Raw genomic sequence first — 25,677 nt, 5'->3', positions numbered from 1 at the left:
ATTCTGATGTGACTTTAGAGTACTGCTAATGGCGCTCAGGAGTCATCGGCAACATGTCTTGACATGTTTTGTGTGAACGCTCCTGACTGATGACTCTGTCAATACGACATGATACCGAGCAAGCAGGAAGTAGCATTTCATCAGGGCATGTTTTATGACAGCTGGTCAATCGTGAATGACTGAGCGCATGCAAACAGGAATCGCTCCTGCGTCTTGGTATCGACGATGCATTAAGTATGTCTGCGGGAAGTGACTTTGTCATGGTTAAAAAGGACTTATGATATCATAAACTGAAAGTCGTCGCACCGACAGATGATGGGGGCTGGGTTTGTGCCTGTAGCATGTGCACTCCAGGTGCTGAAAATAGCATGTAAAAAAAAAAGAAAAAGAAGATTAACAGAATGAAGTGTCTGTAAATCTGTAAAACTCGTACAGAGTTTACTCTCTACTGAATCATGAAACGTAGTTTCTGTGAGGAAAAAAGTAATAAATAAATAAATAAATAAATATTTTATATATTTTTTTCTTCTATTATTATTATAATCATGCAAATAAAATAATAAATAATAGAATTAATATAATAAATTAATAATAACTTAATTTAACCATGCACGGCATGTAACAATAGGGAAAACGATAATAGTGATATTAATAATAATAATAATAGTAGAAAAATTATAATAAATTAAATGTAAATATATAAAAATTTATAAGAAAAAATAAATAAGAAAATATGCATTATAAAATTGTATATAAAATGAAACAACACATTAAGCTGTAGTGCTCACTGAAACACCATGCTAAAAATAAAAAAAATTTCAAGTAAAATAAAAATATCAAGTAAAAATGGATCAATTAATGTTTTATATCATTTAATATAACCAGATACACATGCTTTTCTTTGTGTTTTCAGTTAATTACAGTAATAAAAAAAAAAACTTAATTAAATTAAATTAATTGTTTTCTACAGTACATTACTGTTTTAATGGAAAACAGTATGTTACTGTCAGAATCTGTCTTTTTTACAGTGATAAGATACTGTTATATTTAATGCAATATGCAGACAAAGTATATTAGTATACTGTATTGTATTATCCACTTAATGTGCCAACCACTGTCCACGGCTCCAACAAAATGCAGGATGCGTTTCATTCTCTTAGTACGTTTCTCTCCCCTGCTCATCCTGCTTTTCTTTCACCAACTAACCTCCTTGGACTTATCAGAGCCTCCCTAGTGCAACTTTTTATCGTGTCTTACAGATGTTCTGAAGAGCCAATCACCGAAGTTGCCTATAGACTGGGCTAGTGTTCCCTCTGCCCTGCTCAATAAATGAACAGACATCCATCACACTTTAATTGACACAGTTAATCAGTTTTATAATTGAATGGATTCTGCCTGATTCCACGCAGCAGTATTCTCTCTCTCGCCTTGACACGGAGGCGGTGGGGAGAGAGGCAGTCGATCTGCCATCAGATTCCCACACCCGGGCTCCCTTTTTGCTGTAATCAACACAAAACAGAGCGAGCGATGTTCCTGCTGTTCCTGAGGCTGATGTAAGGTGTGTCGAAACACAGGTTTCTGGAGGTGTAACAGAGTGGGCACTGAACATCTTGTGCTGTCTGACAGTGGGGTGTCAGGCCTGGCCTGAGGGGACCAAACTCAGCCTGTGGGTAAATCTCAGAGAGTACCTTCCCCTCCTCTCATGGTGGGATACAACCTACAACCTGCAATTTTCCTATCATGATTGACATAAACAGGTTGACATTTAAGGAGACAGTCGCGATTCTGTCAGGAAGATTCAGAGTTGAAGTTTATGCTAGGTCTGTGGCCTTGTTTACACCTGATATTAAGATATTTGGTCGATCAGATAGCAGATGAGGGAAACACATCCCTGTTTACAACTGGCATTTTAATCTGTCACTTTTAACCACTTCTGTCCTGATTTCTTTGAGGGGAAGGTCTATAGGCGGGTAAATATATGTATGTGTGTTTTTTTTTCTTTTTTTTCAGATCTTTCGATCAAATAGACAAAATAAGCTCACGCAATTTACATATGAACGTGACTGAAGACGGAAAAAAATATGCAGAGCATCAGCAATCAGGAATGTTGAGAGAACATTGTGCTTGGTACATTTTTTGTCTTCAAACCAAACTTGGGTCTTCAGCCGACAAAGTTGAAATCCCGTCTGGCTAGCGTGCTTCCAATAATGTTTACGCATTAGGTCAGTAGGTGGAGAGTAGGCAGTTATTTGTGGCTGTTCAAACACATTCAACCACATGAGCGTCTACACTAAGAAAGCAATCCAGGACAAGCTCAAAACCTGTATTTTGCGTAATCCACTTGTGATCCGATCGAACAAATCGCATCATAATACCAGGTGTAAACAAGGCCTGTGTTGAACGCGTATTGATAAAACACTAGCATGCAAGCATTTATCACTAAAAGGTGGAAATTTGAAAACGGCAGAGTTATTTGTGAGAAGATAAGTAATGTGGAGGTCTTAAATGGTTACTTTACCAAAAAAATATGTGAATAAAAGCTAAATTAAATGAGTTCATAATTTAAAGCGATCATGTCTCTTCAGAAGTCTTGGATTAAACCTCACAAATTCATATGGGTTTATTTTACGATCTCTTTATGTATGTTTTGAAGCATCAGAGATTTGATTTAATAGACTTTCAATGGAGGGACAGAAATCTCTCAGATTTCATTCAAATATCTTCATTTGTGTTCCAAAGATGAACAAAAGTCTTATGGATTTGTGACAACATAATGGTGAGTAATTGATGACAGAATTGCAATTTTTTGGGTGTACTATGCCTTTAAGGTAATCAAAAAGTCTACAATTGAATCATCTGCATCTTGTAACAGGTAAAAATACAAAATGGGAATAATTCATCATCCTTGCAGTATAGGTATTACTAAATTAGTCCCTCAGCATGAAAGACTTTGCTTATAAAGGTTACAACGTTATTTTCATTATTGCTAAATGGCTACAAACATGGTGCTTTAAAAAGTCTTAAATTTACTCTATTCCACAAATTAGCCTGATTATCAGGGCAGGCTGCATTAATTCAGCAACATGAGTTTTCCTTCCCATCATCACTTTTTACCCAGCAACACCTGGGTGTAATTTCGCCAGGTGGTGATGCGCCAAACTGTTAATTATCCTGACTAGATGAATGTAGGTTACGCGGCGTTATGCAGCATCCACACTGTAGTTTTCCACCGATTCATGAAAATCAAACAATAGACACCTGCAATAAAATACTGTTTGATGACTGTGATTTTGGATCAACACCCTTGTCCATCCTGGAACAATATCCCTATCAACCGATCAGCTGTAATCTCAATGATAGGCTTCAGATGCATCAAAATAGATGAATAATTATGCATCCAACTTTATTTTAACTGGAAATACTTGGTCTAGATTACTTGTATTGATGATGCATTGGTTTAAAAATGACTTGCAATTTTTATTTATTTATTGTGATTAATATTTACTATATTTAAAATATAATTACATAAACATATTAAGTCAGTACTGCTATAACTGTGTAAACATATGGTTCAAAATGTATCAAAAATCTAAATCTAAAATATATAAAATTAGATGCTATGATATAATTTAAAATATAACAATTAAAAAGATAGTTACATAATTAATATTCTTATAAAGTCATTATAAAGTGCTCTTTACATACAGTTAGAAAAAAGTCCAGACACATCACAGCAGGATTTGGTGTAATGGTCAGAAGTTAATTACATTTATGGAGACCTATGAGATTTATAATTAAAAACTGAGCTAACGTTTTTAAAAACGTTAAAAAATTAAAAACGTTTTTGCAAATTCCATCCAAATCAGTACATGAAATCACAGATAATTATTACGATAATAATTAGAACTCAAGCATTGTTTGGAAAGCTAATCCCATCCAACAGTGCTTTGGATGTGAATGTCATTTTAGGACCAACTAAAATGTGTCCAACCTTATAAAAATGCTTATTTCACATGCATGATGGAACCTTAACAGTGTTTCAACCTGTCCTCGACCTCATCCACTGTGCAGAGTAAACAGTCATTCTGATGCTCTTCATTTCACACAGCTGCTTTGGATTTATGTGCTTTTCAACTTGCATTTAACCCATAGCAGGTGCTCTAGGGCTAATCTTCCCTTGAATTATGAGGACACTAAATGCAACTTATTTCAATGAGTTTCCTCTAACAACCAATTAAACCCTCCGAAGAAGAAGAAGAAGAAAAAAACATTTCCTGTGCAGCAGAGTAGCCAAAGCAGGCAGGATTTTCTGCTCATTACAGTTTAAAACAGGTCTATTGTCTGGTGAGAGACATCTGCTGAGAAAAGATTGGGACAAGAATTTTTCTGTGGCCTGCATTCCAATTTTCAGGGATTTTTGCCTATTCAGTGTGCCTGTATATGTGGGCTTAAGAGTTTGAGCTAGTACGTGTGTAAATGGCGTGTGGGAGGGCTCAGATTAAAATTTGAAATGTGAAAAAGCTTAAAGAACGAGGGGAGGGACTCGCCCGGCTGATGTTGTCCCACCCCCCCCCTTTGACCCCAACGCAAAAGTGTCCTAGAGGGGGACTATGTTAACAGGACACTCACAGCATACCCGAATTAAGATGCCAATCCCAACACTTTGATCCGAGAGGATGCGAATACAAGCCCATCTGCTTGGCCGGACCCCCAACTGAGCAAATTTTTCCGTGGCTGCCATCGTACCAGCTTCTGTGCTTTTAATTTGAGCAATATGGGCCAATTAATAACATCCCGACTGCAGCGCAACCTCCCAGAACAGAGAAACGTAAACATCTAATGATGATATCCAGGCCTTGGGCTTGGCTGCAAGGCTGCAAAATTCAGTATCTTCATTCTTTTGTTGTTGCCGATTGCGATTGGCAATTTTTGCACGTAAGATCTCAACGCTGCAAAATATGCTGGAGTGGTTTGAGATGATGCTATGATTGGACATGCCACCATGTGGGCCTTGGTTGAAAAGCTAAGGATTCTAGAACTGTATCGACTCTCAGCATGAGGAATACAAACTCTTTACTCTTGACTTCTACTTCTGCACATACTAATGGGAGTGTTTGCACACATTCTGCCTCCCTTTATCTCTCCTGAAGATTCGTATCAGCAACAGTCGTGGCCATAGCGAGATCAAACGGAATCGCATGTGAAGACGAGTCCCAGATTTCTGCTGCGAGTGAAACAGCCCCAAATCAACTGTTAATAAACAACAAATGTTCGGCTCACCGCGTTTCATGATAACCAGTGGGTAAATTACAGGGCGAGACATTAAAAGAGCAGCTCGTTTCTGTTGTTCTGCTGTCTCTATGGGAGATCTTTTAAATGCGGTTCTTCACAGCTGATATCGCACAAAGAGCTTTGAATGACAGACAGGGTGAATAATTCAACTGTGACGTGAAAAAAATAAAATAAAATAATAATTCAGTGCAAGTCAGTGCGAGCACTTTAAGTTACTTAATGTTATTAATTATGTTCATAATCAAATTAGCTTAATTAAGTACGATTTGCATTGTAACAACTCAATGTAATAACTGCACATAATGTAATAAGTATTACATTATTATTGTAATAAAATGTTCATAATGTAATATTTTCTCACAACATAAAATCTTGAGCTCATAATGTAATAATTTTTACATTATGAGAAATGTATTACATAATAAACTCAGCAAAAACATGTCATATTTTCATAATTGTCACAGCTTTAAAAAAAAAAAAAAAAAAATTAGTATTCCCTTACAGTACATAAAAAAAAAAAAAAAAAAACACCTGTGAAATGCAACAGATTTAAATATTCATGCAATTATTATTATACTTATATTTTTATTAAACAAAGGATTGGCATTCCTTCACAGTACATTTAAAAAATCTAAATCCAGTCTTAACCTGCCAACAAAATCCACCAGACTATTATTATTATTATTATTATTATTATTACTACTACTTCTACTACAACCACCACTTCTACTTCTACTACAACCACCACTTCTACTTCTACTTCTACTACAACCACCACTTCTACTTCTACTTCTACTACAACCACCACTTCCACTTCTACTTCTACTTCTACTACAACCACCACTTCTACTTCTACTTCTACTACAACCACCACTTCTACTTCTACTACAACCACCACTTCTACTTCTACTTCTACTACAACCACCACTTCCACTTCCACTTCTACTTCTACTACAACCACCACTTCTACTTCTACTACAACCACCACTTCTACTTCTACTTCTACTTCTACTACAACCACCACTTCTACTTCTACTTCTACTTCTACTACAACCACCACTTCTACTTCTACTTCTACTACAACCACCACTTCTACTTCTACTACAACCTCCACTTCCACTTCCACTTCCACTAGTAATCTTTCACATTCTTTTTACTGCATTGTTGATCATATAAATGCAGTCTTGGTGAGCACAAGAGACTTACAAAAAAAACTAAAAAATCTTACCAACCCTAAACTTTTGAACAGTGGTGTATTACAATTATAGTGCATTAATAAATCAATTAATTCCAAATTAGCATTTTAAATCACTTAGTGGCCAGAAAGAACAATTCATGATTTAAAGGTCATATTTCAAGCAGGATTTTTCTAGTTGCAACACTTCGCTTTCTAGTATTCATTTAGCACAAATACTTTGGAGCTGTGAAAGCACATTAAACCCTTTGCTCGAGAAGCTCTTCTACCCACACAGAACAGAAAGCATTAACTTCTCCACCATCTACCCTCTGGCATTAGTTTCAACCAATCGTTTCTTGCGGAAACAGTTGATAACGGCCACCAGATGCTCTATTATCAAAAACGATCATCAGAAGAACAGCTATATCGTTGCTGCTACCGAGGACGCCGATGTCGATGCTTCTGTGGTGCCATGGCAACGGCGGCTGCAGGACTGAGAGGTTTAATATCATTAAAAGAACAGAAGAACAACAGGAACGGGAAAGGTTGTGAGAGGGAAGAAGAGCTGGAAAACAAACAGAGAACGGAACCCAGGGGACCATCAAGACCTTGGACAACTCGAGATTCTCTGATCTGGAAAAGTGACCTCCCTGCAAAAAAACACCAACCTACGATACACAAACCCTGCCTGCGCTACACTAAACAAATGTGTTAATGCCAACCTCCAAGGTGCCCTTTCTTCGTTCTTCCCACGTTGTCTAGCGGTAAATGGTCTCTCACTGATGCACCCCAGGCTTCACATCACATTTAGTGTGATCAATAAAGGAAGTCTGTCATTTAATCGATGGATTAATCAAGGGACTGAGGTGGTGGTACTCACTCTGAGGGCATTGCTCGCTGGTACAGTTGAGGGACTGAAGATCCAGGCCCTGGCATTCCTTCCCACCGGTGCCAGGCGTAGGTTGGGTACATTCTCTACTCCTCCACATGCTGCAGTCGGCTCCGCATGGCGACCATTTACTCCATTCACTCCAACCGCCATCCACTGAACACACACACGCACACAGAAGACAGAATTAGCAATCCATCACACATTTATGGCAGAATGAATGTTTATGTACTAAACTCATAGCAGCAGCACAAAGTACTGCTGTACATACATAATGTGCAGTAACTAACTCACTACTCAAGAGGGTGATAGAGTCACCTTGATATTTAGGTATAGCTAGCTATAAATATCTCTAAATTAGCTTACTCACTTATCTCAGCAACACCCATTTGCTCTATCATGCATGCACAAACTCCACATTCCTGCCCTATGCTCATGTCAATCACACACATACAGAGTTTTTAAGGGTTTATGCAATACGAGTGCTGTTATACGGATGTATGCAACACCTTTCTCCATGATACACTCAACTACATACAGATGCGCTGTCTCTGGAGCTGCAAGATTTTACATATGCATGCACATCAACCACCACATTTGAAAACACTATTCTTAGCTTTTTAGCTATGCATTTTTCAACACTTTTGTAGCATTTGATTTTTTTTCCCTGAAGTCATAATTCTGTTTTACATGACCATTCTCTACCCTCTCTCTAAGGATAGATGTCTTAAAAGGTACAGTAGCAAGCAATTTAGTTTCATTATGGGATTAAAGATTATTCTACTGCTGTGCCCTTAAGAATATATACTCCCGTTCACAAATTTGGGGTCAGTGAGATTTATTAATGTTGTGCTTACCAAGGATGCATTTAGGTTTGTTTTAAATACAGTAAAACCAGAATGTGAAATATTACTACAATTTAAAATAACTGTTTTCTAATTTACTATATTTTAAAATGCAATTTATTCCTGTGATGGCATAGCTGAATTATCAGCATCTCTCATGATCATCAATGTTGAAAATTGTTGTGCTGCTTAATATTATACTATATTAACATTATAAATGTCTTTACTGCCACTTTTGATCAATTTAATGCATCCTTCCTGAATCAAAAAGGTATTCATTTCTTTAAAAAAAAAATCTTAATCTGGGTTGGCCAAGTTGCTGAATACTGAACGGTTGTATATCAATGTGGGCAGCAATATAAAAATGTTCTTATGGTTGTGACTTCAAAACTATGCATAACACGTTTGTGCAACTTGGCTTCCATAAATGGCCTGAGTGGAATGAAAAAGGAGCTTAGCATCCACAGTGTTCGAGCATGTTTACAATATCCCGATTACAATTTCAAGTGTGAAAAGCCCATACAAGGATAAAAGGCAGGTGGAAAATTCTGTATGTGTTTGTGCCTAGTAAAAACAACACTCAAATGTCCTATTTCCTCCCAAGCCACGGAAGATGTATTTTATTTCCATTTCTCATTCTCACAGGCCCGCGTTATTCGTCAGCTGGACCGGAGGCCATTTTGGAAGTCTTATTCGGGCTGACGTTGTGCCAGGTTTGGGAAGGTTACTACAGGGCTAATGTGAGCAGCTCTGGTAATGAGCTCTCTAGGGACGCTGAGCTGTGCCCTCACAGGACCAAGAGCAGGGGGTGAATTATGGTACTTGGATACAGTTGGATACAGATACAGAGTTACTGATGACTCCATTTGACAGATCCAAGATCAGACACGCTGGGCTGTTCATTCACCCCTGGCTTTATAGCATATTCACTGTGCAGTTTTGCTCTACTAACCAGACCCTGGGTCACCACTTGGCCAAACAACCAGCTAATAAAGCACTTGCGTGCCTTAGTGATTAGAAATATGAAAAGTCAGCCATCATAAATGGCTGTGAATAAAGACGACAGTTAGTCGTAGCCTGCCAGACGAGAGTGGGTTTTTTCATATTTAAATATGCAGTGAGATCAGTAAGCAATGGCGAATGATATTTGTACTAACAAAGAACGTGTGGAGCGCATCTAAAAGAGACGCTGACACAGCTTTTGATCAAACATTTGTCAGGGAGAGTGGCAAAGAAATAAAATAATTGTCCTTGTTTGCCATTGAGTGGACTCATTTGCGAGCGAGACAGGCTTATATAATCACACTAGTCTGAACAGGGAATTAATGCTAATGAATACATTACAATAAGAATTGTGTTCCTGTCTCTGATTCTCTGCATTCATTTTAAAAGACAGGTGATGAGAGATCAACAGCTATGTGGTGGAGAAAAGACTCTTTCTTCTCTCTGAAAAACTGCACAAAGCAACTGAGAGGATCTCTCTTGACTTATTTGAGAGGAAATGAATTGCAGATAAATCACTAGCAGCAATATAGACATTAGAGTCAACATGAAACACCATTCTCAACCCATTTGACTTTGATAACGTTACATTTTGAAATCAAAAGGATTCGTAAAAGATAAGTGGGACTTCATTTATAATCCCTTGGGAATTGATTGGATCATGAAAAGTGGACATTCTGTGCCATTTAAGTCTGTAGTCAATTGTGAAGGAATACTTCCTCTTTTGTGTTTGTGGCATCATTTCATGTGGTGACATACATAATATTAGGTTGCTTCTAGCATGTTTCACGATACTTTCAAAGTGAAATGTCCAGTGAGTGTCGCTAAAAGTTCGATCAGTTTTATCCTGGCAAAGTTTTATGTTGGTTGCTGTACAAATCTCAGCAGTTTGGAAATTAAATGTCTGGTGAGTGCCGCTAAAAAGTAATGCTCTATCATGTTTGAAAATAAAAAATAAATAATTGCCTAAACCTAATCTATAGCAAACGTGAGAGAAAAACGCACTTGCTGAAGCAACTATGGCAATTTACGTAGCTTGCTTCTACAAGTCTTTGATCTTTTTTATCATGATTCGCGTTTCACTGGACTACTGGATACCGGATCGCTCCGCATTGCGAGTATAAGGTTGTACCAGGTGAGCTCCTGAAACAATTTACTACATCAGAAAAGCCATACAGATGGAGCTGGTTATGTGATACAAAAGTCAAAATGGATACGTTTTGGAAAGAGTATTTTGAGGTCATAACATATTGCCCAAGGAACCATGCAGGAATAAAAGTTTGTTTGTAAAAGTTGTTTTACTGTCTCTAGTGTTCATTTCAGCAGGAAACTTCAGTCAATTCCATGTACATGTACTTTTGCAAAAATGTAGCTAGAGGCACGCTTTTCCAACGAGCCTGTGTTTCTTTTAAGGGTACTCTGATCAAACATTTGGCAGGGAGAGTGGCGTTGAAGCTAAAGGTCAAAGTTCACCTATGAACATCAACCAAATATCTCATCATTTGCTATTGTTGCAGTGAACTTTATTGCATCGAATTGTATTAAATGGTCTTTTATTTTTGGGTAAACTAACCCTTTAAATTGCTGTGTAGACCTCCAACAGTAGTCTTGAACACGGCTTAAACAGCTTTTTGAAAAGTAGTTAACATTAACGAGCCTGCCATAAGTCACATCAGCCTAAAAATAAATTAATTTTAGAGGCACTGCAAGTTATTGATGACAAAAAATAATTTCTTCATAATAACATGCACCGTTTGTGCAAAATAAGACAAGGAACGTTTATTACGTTTATTCATATCGACTTTAAACAAGTAATGTGAGTGAGAGAGACAGAAAGTGAGTGAGAAAAGCAGAAAAATAGACAGTAATGGCCAATTTCCCCTTCAAAATATGCAAAAATCATATCTTAAACCTGCTTAACATGAGTGAAGTATGCACTAATAAGGAACCGAAGCCAGACAAATAATTGTCCATTCCAGACTCCCTGCCATTAAGATATTATCTTTGATTTCCAAAGATTATATCTTTGTGTGTGTGTGTGTGTGTGTGTGTGTGTGTGTTGTGCCAGGGTGCCTGTAACACAATAACGCAGTGGCAGGTCTATTTTGACATCTTGTCAAGGGCACATCTAAAAGACGTCAAACTGCTCTTTAAAAGGCCTGCAGGAAGCCCCATTTCAACTCGCCGTTGCTCAAAATCACAATGGCCAATGCTGGACACCTCCAGCTGCCTCGTCCTTGAGCAGGGAGGAGGAACCGAGCGGGAGAGTCACACAATTACCTTTCAGATCAGCGGGGATGAGACAGAATCAACAACACTCACATCTGTAATCTCACCTGGACCTAAACATTCCATGTTCAATAAAACTGAGACAACAAGATTACAGGTGATTCATGGGCTCTGAGCCAGAGTGGGCAGGGTCAGAATGATGTCGTCATAACCTGCTGCCTATCTTGGATTCAAGTGCATCATGCAACAAATACAAAACAAATTTAGGTCTTTGAATACAGGGTTCTAAAAGGGTTTTGGAATTCAGGAAAGCATGTTATTGAGAAGCTTACTTCATGGAACATATTTCTTGGTTGAAGCTTGACAAAAAAAATGGCTTAGGGTATTTTCACACCAAAAACAAGTTAAGAAAAACATCTTCAGAATTTTTTTTTGTAAGAGCCAGGCACAATATTTAAATGTCCTGGATTTACAGCTTCATGACAATAAACTGCTATGCAAACATCAAGTTTTAAGTAGGACTGGGCAATATATCAAAACTACTATAATAGTTATATTTACGTTGATGCAACGTGTTATCGCAAAGATTTCAGTGCACCTTATATATATGGCCATTATGTTTCATAAAGACCTACTCACAGCTTAACACTTTGAGGGTGACTATTACAGCCTTCTTGTTACTTCAATAACTTCCCAAATACAGCCCTGGCGTACTGTATTCAAGTTAGCAATGGAAGTCCTAAAGTGCCTTGAAACACACAGCATTACTCAATGTTTTGACATAATTTCCAATGAAACAGGAAGACAGGGCGGGACATATCGAACATCTCCTTCCCTTTTTTAAAAATAGACAATAGTGTTTAGTTTATCACAGCATGACCAGAGCCTTTGAGCTCGATAAAGCTGCAGTTTCCTCCTAATCTCGAACTGTTTCTCCTAATGTCTACTATATTGCTTTAAAATATAGCATTCTGTGCAGAATTCAAATGGGTCCGATACGTTTTGTGGTCTGTGCCTATCGTGTCTCTGGACTGGAGCAGACTGTGTGTGTGCGTGCCACAATGGAAAGCATATTTACACTGTCTGAATCTTTCCCTATCCCCTATATAGTGCACTATGTGCTATTCACCATGTAGAAAATAGTAAATGTGTGAACAAGTGACTGATTTTAGCCGCAGCTTCAGCGTCTATTTATAATGTAGGAGTGGGACGCTTTAGATTCTAGAGAGCATTTGATTGGACAGAAAATCTGATGAGAAGCTGAAGCACAGAGTGATCTCATCAAAATCATTGATCCATATTGGTGGAAGTGAGAGACTAAGTTTTGAAAGCTTATATCTTCTAAATGCAAATTTTATCATTGTTTTGGAGCACACTAGCTTTTAGGTAATACTAATATTCATACTATTTCATACTAAAAGCCTTAAATTTTGATTTCATGGGGACATTAATTCTACAAAATGTTTACATATTAATTTGTTACATTTATATAGCGCTTTTCTAGGTACTCAAAGCGCTTCACATGGATGGGGGAATCTCCTCAACCACCACCAATGTGCAGCATCCACCTGGATGATGCGACGGCAGCCATATTGCGCCAGAACGCCCACCACACACCAGCTTACTGGTGGAGAGGAGACAGTGATGAAGCCAATCAGTATATGGGGATGATTAGGAGGCCATGATGGACAGAGGCCAAGGGGCAAATTTGGCCAGGATGCCGGCCAAATTTGCCCCTTGGCCTCTGTCCATCATGGCCTCCTAATCATGAGTGTTACACCCCTACTCTTTTTCGAAGGACATCCTGGGATTTTTAATGACCACAGAGAGTCAGAACCTCGGTTTAACGTCTCATCCGAAGGACGGTGCTCTTTGACAGTATAGTGTCCCCATCACTACACTGGGGTGTTAGGACCCACACAGACCACAGGGTGAGCACCCCCTGCTGGCCTCACTAACACCACTTCCAGCAGCAACCTGGTTTTCTCAGGAGGTCTCCCATCCAGGTACTAACCAAGCTCAGCCATGCTTAGCTTCAGAGGGCAACCAGTCTTGGGCTACAGGGTGATATGGCTGCTGGATACATATATAATATCACATTTTTAACTTGATTTTTGGCAACAATGGCTGTTTCAAGTAAAGAAAAAGCTGTTTCTCAGCAAAACAAAAAAGTAAAAAATTTACTATAACGGATCTCTCAAATATCATCATCAAGGCAGAAAAAGATATGATTTTTACAAGATGTAAAATTTTAGTAATATTGTCTAGTTCTAGTTTTAAGCAGATTCAAGGCTAACAGAAAGTCATACGAGTGAAAAAGAAACTAGAGGAAGCAGCAAACGGACCAACAGCAGCAAAGACTAGCACGTAACGGGTGGGGGAACGAGATTTTTATTTCCTGGCACTGAGCCTTCATCCAAACCTAATTCATATTTATATAGGCCAACATTTTATCTGTTAAAAAAACTTCAAGAGGGAAGGAAATGCTAAGAGATAAAGTTCAGCAGAATAGGCTAGCATCCAGGGAAGAGGAAAACATTTGCTCAGAGTACTGAAAACATACTGCAACGTAAGCTGGAAGATCTGTTTGTTCTCCATCAGTTAAGACACTGCCATGGTTCCACGCTGAATGCATCAGACTAACGATAACACATCAGTGAAAGACTGAAAAATGGTTTTTGTGATGTTAACTTTTGTTTTGTTCCAAATCCAAATTAATCAGCACTTGCTCTGATCTTTAAAAGACCTTGAAACAGAAAAGAGTTAGGCTACTGAAAAGTGAAGATGTCTCTCCTCAGAGACCATTTAATTCATGAGACTCTCCAGTCATAGGTGAGGGTTGTCTGTGTGTGCTGGTTGATGTCGTATGACGTCTCGGGATTAGATGAAGCAGTCTCTTCACCGTGCTAAAGGTCTAACCAGCCAATGATTCAACAAGAGCCAGTAAAAGAGGCTCATCAGGGTCAATTAGCCCTTTAAAGCCCACTTATTACATTAGACTCTTCACAGCTGAACTCATCCAGTTGATTGGCCAATTGTGTTGAGTTACTGATGTGTTCCTTTTGAAAAGATTTGAAGGAAGAAAAAAAAAGTACTATTGATTCTTGAGACTATGGTAATAATTTTCCATGAGAGAAAGGAAGGAGAGAGAAAGGAAGAAATGGTAAGCCAGCACATCATGCGGATTAGTCCTCAGGTTCAGAGCTGGACTCAGAAGGGCTGTACCATTTGGTTTTGGTGTGGAAATCGGAGTATATATGAAGAGTTCAGATGCAAAAGCCTCTAAGTGCCATCTGAAATTTTCTTCTAGAATGATCATTTTTATCAAGCTTGTATATTTAAGTTCAGTAATTTCACTTAAATGACAACTAATAGGTAATCTTCATTGCCATTTAAGTGAAATTACTGAACTTAAATATACGAGCTTGATAAAAATGATCATTCTAGAAGAAAATTTCAGATGGCACTTAGAGGCTTTTGCATCTGAACTCTTCATGTATAGATTTAAGCTGGAATAAATATGATAAATGTATAACATTTTATAGTTTTGCTGCTAAGATATTAAGGCTATACGTACAAAAAGGCAATCACAATCAAACATGCTGAATATGGCGTGCGAAACATTGAAATGTCCAATTAAGTCATGTTTTGCCCATGCTTTGCTGGCAATAGAAAGACTTGCACATCAAGGGCTCTTTCTGCATTCACACTGTCCTTAGACTTGCAAGTGCAGTCTTTTTGATCTACATTAGTTATGATAGTTCTCAGTCCACGTATTCACGTATAAAAAAATTTAATTAGATTATACAACTACTACTACTACTAATAATAAATTGAATTATTTAATTTGACTATACACTACATTTTCAATTGTAATGTATGCATCATTGAGCCAGCAGCCATATCACCCTGTAGCCCAAGACTGGTTGCCCACTGAAACTAAGCAGGGTTGACCCTGGCACCTGGATGGGAGACCTCCTGGGAAAACCAGGTTGCTGCTGGAAGAGGTGTTAGTGAGGCCAGCAGGGGGCGCTCACCCTGTGGTCTGTGTGCGTCCCAACGCCCCAGTAAATTGATGGGGACACTATACTGTCAAAAAATGCACCGTCCTTCGGATGAGACGTTAAACCGAGGTTCTGACTCTCTGTGGTCATTAAAAATCCCAGGATGTCCTTCGGAAAAAAAGAGTAAGGGTTTAACCCCGGCATCCTGGCCAAATTTGCCCATTGGCCCCTGTCCATCATGGCCTCCTAATCGTCCCCATATAAACTGATTGTCTTCATCACTGTCTCCTCTCCACCAGTAAGCTGGTGTGTGGTGGGCGTTCTGGCGCAATATGGCTACCGTCGCATCATCCAGGTGGATGCTGCACATTGGTGGTTGTTGAGGAGATTCCCCTTCTTCTATGTACAGCGCTTTGAGTACCCAGAAAAGCGCTATAAAAATGTTACAAATTATTATTATTATTATTTCATTTAAAAAACATAGTTAAATGTAATTATATTATACTATTGTAATGTACTATTATATAACAATACTAAAATATAATAATAATAATAATAATAATTCAGCACTGTTAACAACAAATATTCAGTATATTACAATAATATAATTAAAGTTAAATGGGTTGATAAATTATGCATAAAAAAATGTAGTGTATAGTAAAATTATATAATTCAATATGTTATTATTATCATCATTATATGACATTTTAATATAATAATAATAACTCCTCTGAGACTGAAAACACTGTCTGTGTGTGTGGTTAGAGTATTTTTGGTAGATTACAGTCACTCATAATAGTATATATATATATAGTGTATATATACATATGTGTGTGTGTGTGTGTGTGTGTGTGTGTCTGTGGTTAATAATCTGATTATTTTATTTCGATTGGTTCTGCAGCCTTGTGACTGAGGATAGCATTTTGAGTGCCTTGGAAATATTATTCCAACCTATTCGCATTACAAAAAGATTTCAGCTTCATCAGCATTCACATGGCATCGCATGCTCGCCGCATTACACAAAGAATCTCGTCACGTCCTTTAAAGTCGCCCTGTCCTGAGGATCAGTAGAACAGCGGCGATGGACTACGTTCACATACAGAGTCGTTTATCAAAGCTCTGCTGTTTCTCTTTCTGTCTCCTGCTGTCTGACTGTGCTCTGGGAACACTGTGCCTCTACCTGCAGCTAGTCAGTAAATGATGATTTATACCTCCTGCAGTCAGAAGTCACGTTTTGATAAATCGGGATGAAGTCTCAGATGTAATTTTTAGGGCCTGCAGTTGTCCGTGCGTGTCTTTGTATGGTGATAAATGGAACGGGATGGTCATTCTCTCTCCTTCTTTTCTCTCGCTGACAGGATTTGGGGTCCTCTGGTGAGCATGCTAAAGCAAGCAAGTGCCCGTTTTTGATTGGGAACACAACTAAGTCATCTTTGGCTAGGACACCGTGGCTCCCTCGCTGCGACCCATGTCAGGATTAATCGGTCGGAGTGCGAGAAACACGAGGGGAATAAAGCCACCACAGGAACAACGTCCAACTCGCTCGCTCGCTCAGCATGACCCTTATCAAAAAAACCTTGCAACTGTGAACCTCATTTCTGGCTATTTTTTTTTTTTTTTCTCCCTCTCTCTGTGCTAAGTTTACAGCGACAAGCAACTGAACACGAAAGACTGATGTGTGACGCAGGAATGACAGGAACTTGGTGCATTAAATCAATGTAATTTTACAATGGCTTCAAATGTAGCTCATCCAATCAGAATTTAGGTTCTGAACTATCTGTATTATAAGCCTCTATTTATATATCGTTTGAATGAAAATGTGAAAACTGAATAATGAAAAAAATAATTGACCGACCAATTTTCCGAATAGCTGTCATACTCTCACTGTTTTCCCATAAAAAAAAAACAAAATCCTACTTTCAGTGTTTCTCTTTAACAGTGTTCACAGCTTTATTTCCTTCTCTGTCTCTTGTCTTCCTCACAGAAATATTATTTGGGTCGTAATCATGTGAAATCCATCCCTAAAGAGCTCCGTCAGAAGCATTCCCACATGCTTTGAGTTTCTGCTCATCAAAACACCATATTTTGAGAGCACGTTACTTACAGAGCAGCGTAAAGGTGGCGTCTTATTCAGTTTCACTGGTTGCTTTGTAATGAAACAGGAGATTGGTTTAAGTAGATAAACCCTCTCACAGGAGGAGTGGAGGAAGAGAGGGGGTGAGCGAGGGAGACGAGCTGCAGCTGACAAAAGCTTCGATTTCCTCTCCTGTTTACCAAGCGTGGATATTTTCCGCTAGTCTGCAGCGCCTGCATAATGCCATTTCTGTCCCTGCTGAAATCCACTCACGGGCCTATCGCAGTAATCAAGAGAACCCCTTCCCCCATCTACCTGAGTCTAATGTCAGCCTGTAAATGAAGCGGCCTGACTTTCATTTCAAACTGCAAGCGATCGATAAACACTGAGGAAAAGCAGCCGTGTTGCTTCCCTGCTTCCTCTTCCTTTCAGTCTGTTCACTCTCAACCCTTGAAAGTTCTACTAGCAATAGTGGAGGTCAGGGAAACTTCTTGAGCACTAACGTAGACACCAGCATCAAATCATTCGCAAATCCTTGTTTTTATGAGATGCGCAGAAGAGTAAATGTCACTGTCTGACTGTGTAAAAGTAATGTTTTCTTTCTTTTCTTTGAGCTTAGAACCAGGGTCTAAAATGAACACTCACAAATTAAAATTAGCTTATTGAATTAGCAACCTCCCACAGGAAGTTGGTTTGTAATTTGTTAAAACAAAAAAAATCTAAAAAGTAAATTTATTAAATATATAATTAATTATCTGTTACAATCCTCAGCATTTTTTCTTTAATAAAGCAATTAATACTTTTATTCAGTAAGGATGCAATAAATTGATCAAAAATGGCATTTACATTGTTATGAACTCTCTACTCAAAGAATCCAAATCAACATATTAGAATGATTTCTGAAGGATCACGTGACGCTGAAGACTGGATTAATGATCCTGAAAATTCTGGAATACATTTCATATTAAAATGTATTAAATTCTGCATCCTGTTTTCTGCCTTAATTCAAATTTAGGAATTTAATTGGAATTTAAAAGGCTGAATAATCTTTGCATTAAACTACCAACTGTACATCACAATGTAAATACAAGGGGAAAAACAGCTAAATATCATTATTGGGACAAAATATATATTTTGACCACTGGCAGGCAAGTTAATTTTGGACCCTGTTTACAACCGAACAATAAAAAAAGACTTCATGCAGCAAAAGCGAAAGCAGCACAGAGCACGAAAAAATCTGAAAGAAACATGATGGCCAGAATGGAGACACAAGCAGTGCTTTAGCTATGAATAATTCAATGGATTTCAAAAGCAAAAAAAACATGAGAATGTTTTGCTTAAGCACAAAAAAGCTAATGCCAATCAAGCTAGCCGTCCTACAGAGAGGGAGCTATTGGTGCCATTAGAGCAAGGGGACCGTGCAAGGGTCTGTGCGCTAATGCTAAACTAGCTCTACTCTGCAGTGAGCGACGCCTGGTGGACGTTACCTGGACAGGTGGCAGTGCAGGCACTTTTCTGGACGCTCTGGCCCTCGCAGGACGTCCCGCCGTTCAGGGGAGTTGGGTTGGTGCAACTCCGGCTCCTCTTCTGCCACCCCCGACCACAGACAGCACTGCAGGCCGACCATGTGGCCCACGTGGACCAGCCACCGTTCACTGCTCGTGCGCCCAGTGCAAAGGAGAGGGGGAAACGAACACAGCGAGTCAGGATTACCCGACAAGCACGAGGATAAAAACAGCCACAAACATGAGCTCTGAACTTAAAGGCAGGCCACAGGGACAACGAAACAACAAACGAAAGCTATGTTAACGTCAACAGTTGTCAATCCTACAATATACTGTTGATTTGAGGCAGTTATGTGGCGGTTGCCATCTGTTTTCGTCCAATCTAAATTCGTGGTAATTTGATGTTTACACAGTTTCTGTATTCATAGAACAGCACTATCAACAAGCGACTGATTCTATAATACTGTTGATATTGGAGGTACGCCACAGAGGATTAAGTTAAATTCCCGAATTTGAATTGAAGCAGCAGACATGATGCAGAAATGGATTTATTGTTAATCTACCGCAATTGTAATTTCAACCACAGATGGCACTAGAGAGCCCAGAATACCATAGTGTAGCTTTAACATTCAACGTTTCCAAGTTGGTGGGTCATTTTTTCAATAAATAACATATCTACTGCAGTTTGACTCATTTAGGCTGATTTGCTGACCAATAGAGTGCTGCAGGGATGACGTATTTTTGGCAAAACCCAGAAACGAGATGTGATTTTAGCACTTCTCTTATTACTGTGTTTACTTGTCTTGAAAAGACGGTTACTAACAATGGGACTACAGAGGATATCAGGGACATTAAATGTCATCTCATCGAACAGGTAAACTCATCTACTCGCTAGTATGCTTTCACAGCCTCGTTGTGTTTATAACAATTCTATAGCAATTCTAACTCAAACTTTCAGGAAAAATGAAAGGAGTTGTTGAAAGCTTAATGCTGGTGGCGTTGAAGTCATGTGACCGTGGTGTAGTTCGTTTACTACCTATGTTTAGATTTTTATTTCTGCCGATTGTATTTAGGTTTCAAAATTCAAAGATCATTTGTGAAGATTAACATGATGGACTAAAGGTGTAAGAATAAACTTTTCGTTTGCCACAGAGCTTATTTTCTGCAATAATCCAAAAGCCAATTGGGTTTTTGTCGAAGGAACCAGGGTGATGCTAACTCACAAAAATACCAACGCTATCTCACGACCAATTCGTACAAATTCGTACGAATGATAAAAAGTTGGCTAATTCGTACGACCTCACTCGTACGAATTTGTACGATTTGTCTAAACCCACGTGATGGGTAGGTTTAGGGGCGGGGTCAGGGGTAGGTCATTCGTATGAATTCATACGAATTGGCCAATTCGTAAAATATGTACGATTTTGCAAAAAACGTACTAATTCGTTCGAGTCAGGTCGTATGAATTCGTACGAATAAGCCACCTCGTAGAATTTGTACGTTTTCCCGTGAGATCGGGCAGAAAATACATCATCGTTGCACATGGTCGGCAGGCATTATGAAATTAACAGTGACATAATAATCAGCCTATCACCGTAGAGTGACATTTTTGCCAGCATTTGGTAATTTCCCCCTCACATTGTCGGCACGGTTGGAGCTTAATGAAAGCCTGAAGAGGCACTTCATCTGCATTCCTGAAACGTCATGGGTTACAGTATGTAATCTCCTGTTTTTAAGTATTTCTTTACATTTTGTGATGTCAAATATTTTCTCATCCAAATTTCTCACTTCATCTGAAAAAAAAAAAAAAAAAAAAATCTGAAAAGATGGCCACATCTAGATGAAGTCAAAGAACTAATCATTGTCAAGTCACAACACTATCACTCAATCTCTCTTACAAGCTATATATTAACCGCTGTCAATGTTAAAGCTACGGAGCAAACCATGGGATACATGGTGGGATGGATGTTTTAAGGGAACAGCCTAGATTTCATCTCATGTGGGGTGTATATTGGTTTTCTGCTTTACACCGACACACAGTATGGTTTTTATGGCACCAATATCCAGGTTGGTGAAATGCATAATCCTGCAAGGATTCCGGGATGATTCTGAGTCCAAAGATCACGCGGGGTTTTTAATCAAGTTCCCAGCCTCCTCTCTCTTGGTGGGAGAATTCAGAGCAAATCTGATTTCTTCTTCCCCCGGTAACTCGAGCGATTTGTTGTCCAGAAGCCTCGATCTCAGGTCAGAGTCTATATTGTGCCTGGAGCTGCACCTAATTCTCCACGAAATGTTGCTCTGGTCAGACCAAATCAATTCTTTAGCCTCTCTGATTGCTCACCACGAAGAAGGAAATTGCGCAGCAACTCGGGTCGTGATTACCTCTTAGCACACCGTTGTGTCAAGTCAAGTCCAGCCTTGTTAAAATTCATCTCACCCTCTGTCCAAAAGCACTAATAACAGTTCTCACACCACCTATAGTTCAGCCAATAAGCAAGCCTGCAAGACTTCAAATTAGTAAACTGACATTTTAATGTGAAGCCATGGGGAAAAAAAGAATAGCATAAAGGACCTAGCCTAATAGTTCTTTTGATCAAAAGGTATTCAACAAGGATTTTTTCTTTAATTAATTTCTACAATGGTAGCAAATTGCTTGGGGAAAATTGCACAACTTGAAACCGCCAAATTGTAAGGCGCCGCGACCCTAGCATTCCTCTTTTTTCCTGTGTGAGGGCTTCATTGATTGACAGCATAAAAAGCAAACAATAGAGCGAAAATTTTCTCTGCTCACTTCTGCAGAGCCTTCCATCAAAATGTCCCCAAATCACGCAATTCAAACAAAATTCAACAACTTATCTAATCTCCATTCATCTGAGAAATAATTGTCAGTTTAGCTCCATTTTTCCCCTATTAAATACAACACACTGATTGTCTCTGCATTAAAAATCACGTCCGCATTTATTCCGGTTTAATGCAAACCATCACGCAGCTGTCCATTGACTCATTGTCTTTATGCTTGATAATAAAACGGATACATTTCCCCTGAAATGAGGCAAAGACTTTCGATTTTCCATTGTTAGCATGTCTGTCTGTGCATTAGGAGTATTCTCAGTAGATCTGTCCCAGTACTGTACTATGTGTCGTGTGTGATTGACTAGGCTGGGATCAGAAGAGAGCGTGTATAGGGTTGTAATGCATGCTACCTTTAGAACACTGCTTGTCCTGGGAACCCTCCGGGGTTAGAGATGCTCTGCTGCTGTGCATTTTAATAAAGGTCAGCTAGCTTATAAACCCTATTCATTAGCCACTTTCTGCCATTAATTCAACAAGCTCAACTACAGTGTGAGTGTTTGTCAGCTCTGCGGAGATTTCTGAGACACTGTCTGGCTGCTTTGCTCCCAAATTGATATGTTGTAATGTTGCTGCAATCATTTACAGCATGATCAGTTTTAGAGGAACTAAGCTAAAGCTAATTCGAAGTAAAAACAGAATGTTCCCAAATTGTAATGCTTAGGTTTAAGGTGGCTACAAGAAATACAGTGGCCTTTAGTATTTAAAACACTGTATGTAAATGTACATTACGTAATGTAAATATATTTATATTTAAATTACATACAAAAATATCCAAGCAAGGAGCATTTATTTTAAATAAAATTATTCAAATGACAGGGTTCCCACAATTTCTGACCAAATTTTTGAGCACGTTCGGTAACACTTTGCAATAAGGTCTCATTTGTTAACATTAGTTAAAGTATTAACTACTATGAACTAACAACGAGCAATATTTTTGTTACAGTGTTTATTAATCTTTTGGTAATGCTAGTTAATAAAATTACAGTTGTTCATTGTTTGTTCATGTTAGTTCACAGTGAATTAACTAATGTTAACTTTTGATTTGAAATGTTGAGATGAACTAAGATTAATAAATGCTGTAGAAGTATTGTTCAGCCTTAGTTCATGTTAACTGAAGTAGTCAACTAATATAACCTTATTATAAAGTGTTTCCACACTTTTTTTGTTTGTTATTTGTGATAAGTGTGACTGAAGAATCAAAAACAATTTTTTTTTAAAACATAAAAAAAATATATAATTTTCCAGATATACATTTCCATATGTCAAGAAAATTATTCACAAAACTTAAATAAATTTGCTCTTAGTGTACAATAAATACAACAAAATTCCCACTTGTCATAACATTTCATTAATTTGCATGACTTTTCAGGCATGGAAATAACACTTTTGAAATTCCCAGATTTTTCTAGGACTGTGGGAACCCTGATAAAAATGTATAATGTTAAAAATGAATTGGACCACAGAGCTACAGGTAATATCATGAATGGAGACTACACCCTATAGTGTTATTATAGTAAAACACGGATACATTTTCAATAGGCAAAGCAAAGTAGTCAGTACGTTTTGATCTCAAAGTCTGATCAAAATAGAGTTGTCCATCAAAGCTAGCCTGACTCTCTCAGTAAATTACCCCTGACTCAGGGTCAGAACCATCCCAAACTTTTGTCAGACTCTTGAAAGGTGAAGTCCATTTATCTGTGATCTAAGAAAGGAACAAAGTATGAGAAGAAACACACCATAGACAATCACAGTAGCCGAGGAGCTCTTGCGTCGAGCCACAATGTTCTTGGCCACGCAGGTGTAGTTGCCTGTGTCGGCCAGACGGGCTTGTTTGATGATGAGATTATGGTCCACGGTGATGAAGAAATTGGGGTCAGTCTTGGGGTCGATCAGCTCCTCGTTTCTCTGCCACTCCACCTATAGATATACACAAGAGAAAACATTTCACAGCTTCAATCTGGCTCAAATGGATGGAAACGCTCTGTGTGCTCTCGGATCCAGCTGCCATTCTGGGCAGATCCCAAGGCCACAGCCAGGGCCGAGGATGTTAAAGTTTGGCAGACACTGCATGGTAGCATGGGGCAGTAGGAACGTTTTTTTATTGTTTTTCTATTGTACACTGAAAAAAAGAAAAAGAAAATTAGAACATTCCTTCTTGCTCACTTTATTAGAAATTTAACTTTTGAATTTAACAAAAAAAAAATAAATAATTTATAAACTTTTTGTGTTGTGGTATGTTCATTGTCACCAAAAAAAAATACATAAAATCATATTTTGTTACTGTAACTATGATTAATGATTATGATAATAATAAACTGCAAGTCAAAATCATTTACGGTAATATAATTTATTTGATCGAACACGCAATGTACTTAAAAAAAAAAAAAAAACTGAATTAGGGGTGGGAATCACAGTGTACCTCACGATACAATACACAGCTCACGATACAGATAATATCACGATACAGCAATTCAGCGATAATCAATAGATATTCCTCTAATGATACATCACAATATCTGTCTATGAAAACAAAATGTTAAGTGCAGGTTTTCCAGACTTTGGACTTAAAACAATTTTTCTTAGGCTAGTTAACTTATGCTCCCGTTTCCCTCATTAATTTGTTGAGCGCCACCTTGAGGACTGGAAAATCTGAAAAAAGGAGGAGGAAAATCTATTTAGAGAGCCCTATTTTTTTTTTTATTAAAATATCGATATTTGGCGCCAGCATATCGATTCTCATATCGCATGGAGAAGGACAACGATATATTGCCCTATCGATATTTTGTCCCACCCTCAGACAGAATGAGTGTACTCAAATATATCCGCCATATTTGTTGTTAAGTTTGGATGGACATTTTGAGTTGAAACAGCTGGTCGCAGGCTGGTCTAGTCCTGCACCAGTGCAAATATACATGTATTATTGATGGGACACCAAGAGCTGCCAAATCACTCTGAATGGTTCCTCATCCAAGAGCAGCTCATCAAACAGATGGAATATGGTGAAAGACATCAGATATCTGGCTCGATGGTATATTTGTACCAGTACATTAATGAGGGGGTAATTAGCAGAGCCATTGGTTGTTAGCATGTTTACTTGTTGCTCTCACCTCTGCAGGAGGAACACCTTCAGGAGGATGACAGCGCAGAAGGATTTCCTGATCAAGTGCCACTTCCTTACCCAGCGGTTCCTCCTCAAAGTTCTTCCTCAGATCTGTAGTGCAAAATCATTTCATTTATTAGGCATTGGGGGCTAGCTATATATATATATATATATATATATATATATATATATATATATATATATATATATATACACACACAGTATCTATTCTGTGCAATGTGCAAAAATAGAAAGCTCTTGTGCACAGTACTGGAAATTTAATATTAAACATTTAAAAAAAATTGTGTAACATTAATCTGGTTACTAAATTGGGTTAATATATTGGAATTTAGAGTCTGGTGGGTGTACTGACATGTTGTGCAGCGGTGCTTATGTGCGTATGATATGCATTATGCACTGCTGCAATTTATATAAAAAGTTTTTTTTGCAAAAGTCTAGAAGAAACGACTAAGATTTGTGTTCAGTCTATGGGTGCGTAGTGTTTCTTTACAAAGTGACGTCGACCAACGACTGGCATGGCAGCAGAATACAGCGTGACAATGTTGTCATCTGTACGTGAAAAACACAAAGGAAAAACTTTTCCATTTTTAGTACATCGTTGTCTTGTAAATGTACTCTTAAATGGATTGCATGTTTGTTTTTATCCTTTCCTATGGGCTCTCAAGCCAGGATATTGACTAAAATCC

The 25,677-nt window shown here is 38.3% G+C and overlaps 1 protein-coding gene across 4 annotated transcripts in view; it reads right to left on the bottom strand.

Annotated features, from left to right (window-relative positions):
* Positions 1-25,677, bottom strand: part of unc5a (unc-5 netrin receptor A) — a 180,471-nt gene that overhangs the window by 34,281 nt on the left and 120,513 nt on the right. For 2 of the 4 annotated variants that reach the window (XM_084431226.1, XM_084431225.1), the window contains exons 4-7: positions 24,978-25,081; positions 23,607-23,787; positions 19,000-19,167; positions 7,350-7,514 (exon numbers count right to left, since the gene is read on the bottom strand). In XM_084431226.1, the coding sequence (XP_084287352.1) occupies positions 7,350-7,514; positions 19,000-19,167; positions 23,607-23,787; positions 24,978-25,081 (618 nt within the window). The remainder of the gene's footprint in view (positions 1-7,349; positions 7,515-18,999; positions 19,168-23,606; positions 23,788-24,977; positions 25,082-25,677) is intronic. The other 2 variants (XM_084431227.1, XM_084431228.1) reach the window with 1 other exon arrangement.

This window comes from Rutilus rutilus (genome assembly GCF_951802725.1).
Source record: "Rutilus rutilus genome assembly, chromosome: 14".
NCBI lineage: Eukaryota > Metazoa > Chordata > Actinopteri > Cypriniformes > Leuciscidae > Rutilus > Rutilus rutilus.
The sequence above is the reverse complement of the archived record's forward strand: the minus strand, read 5'-3'. Positions and strand labels throughout refer to the sequence as shown.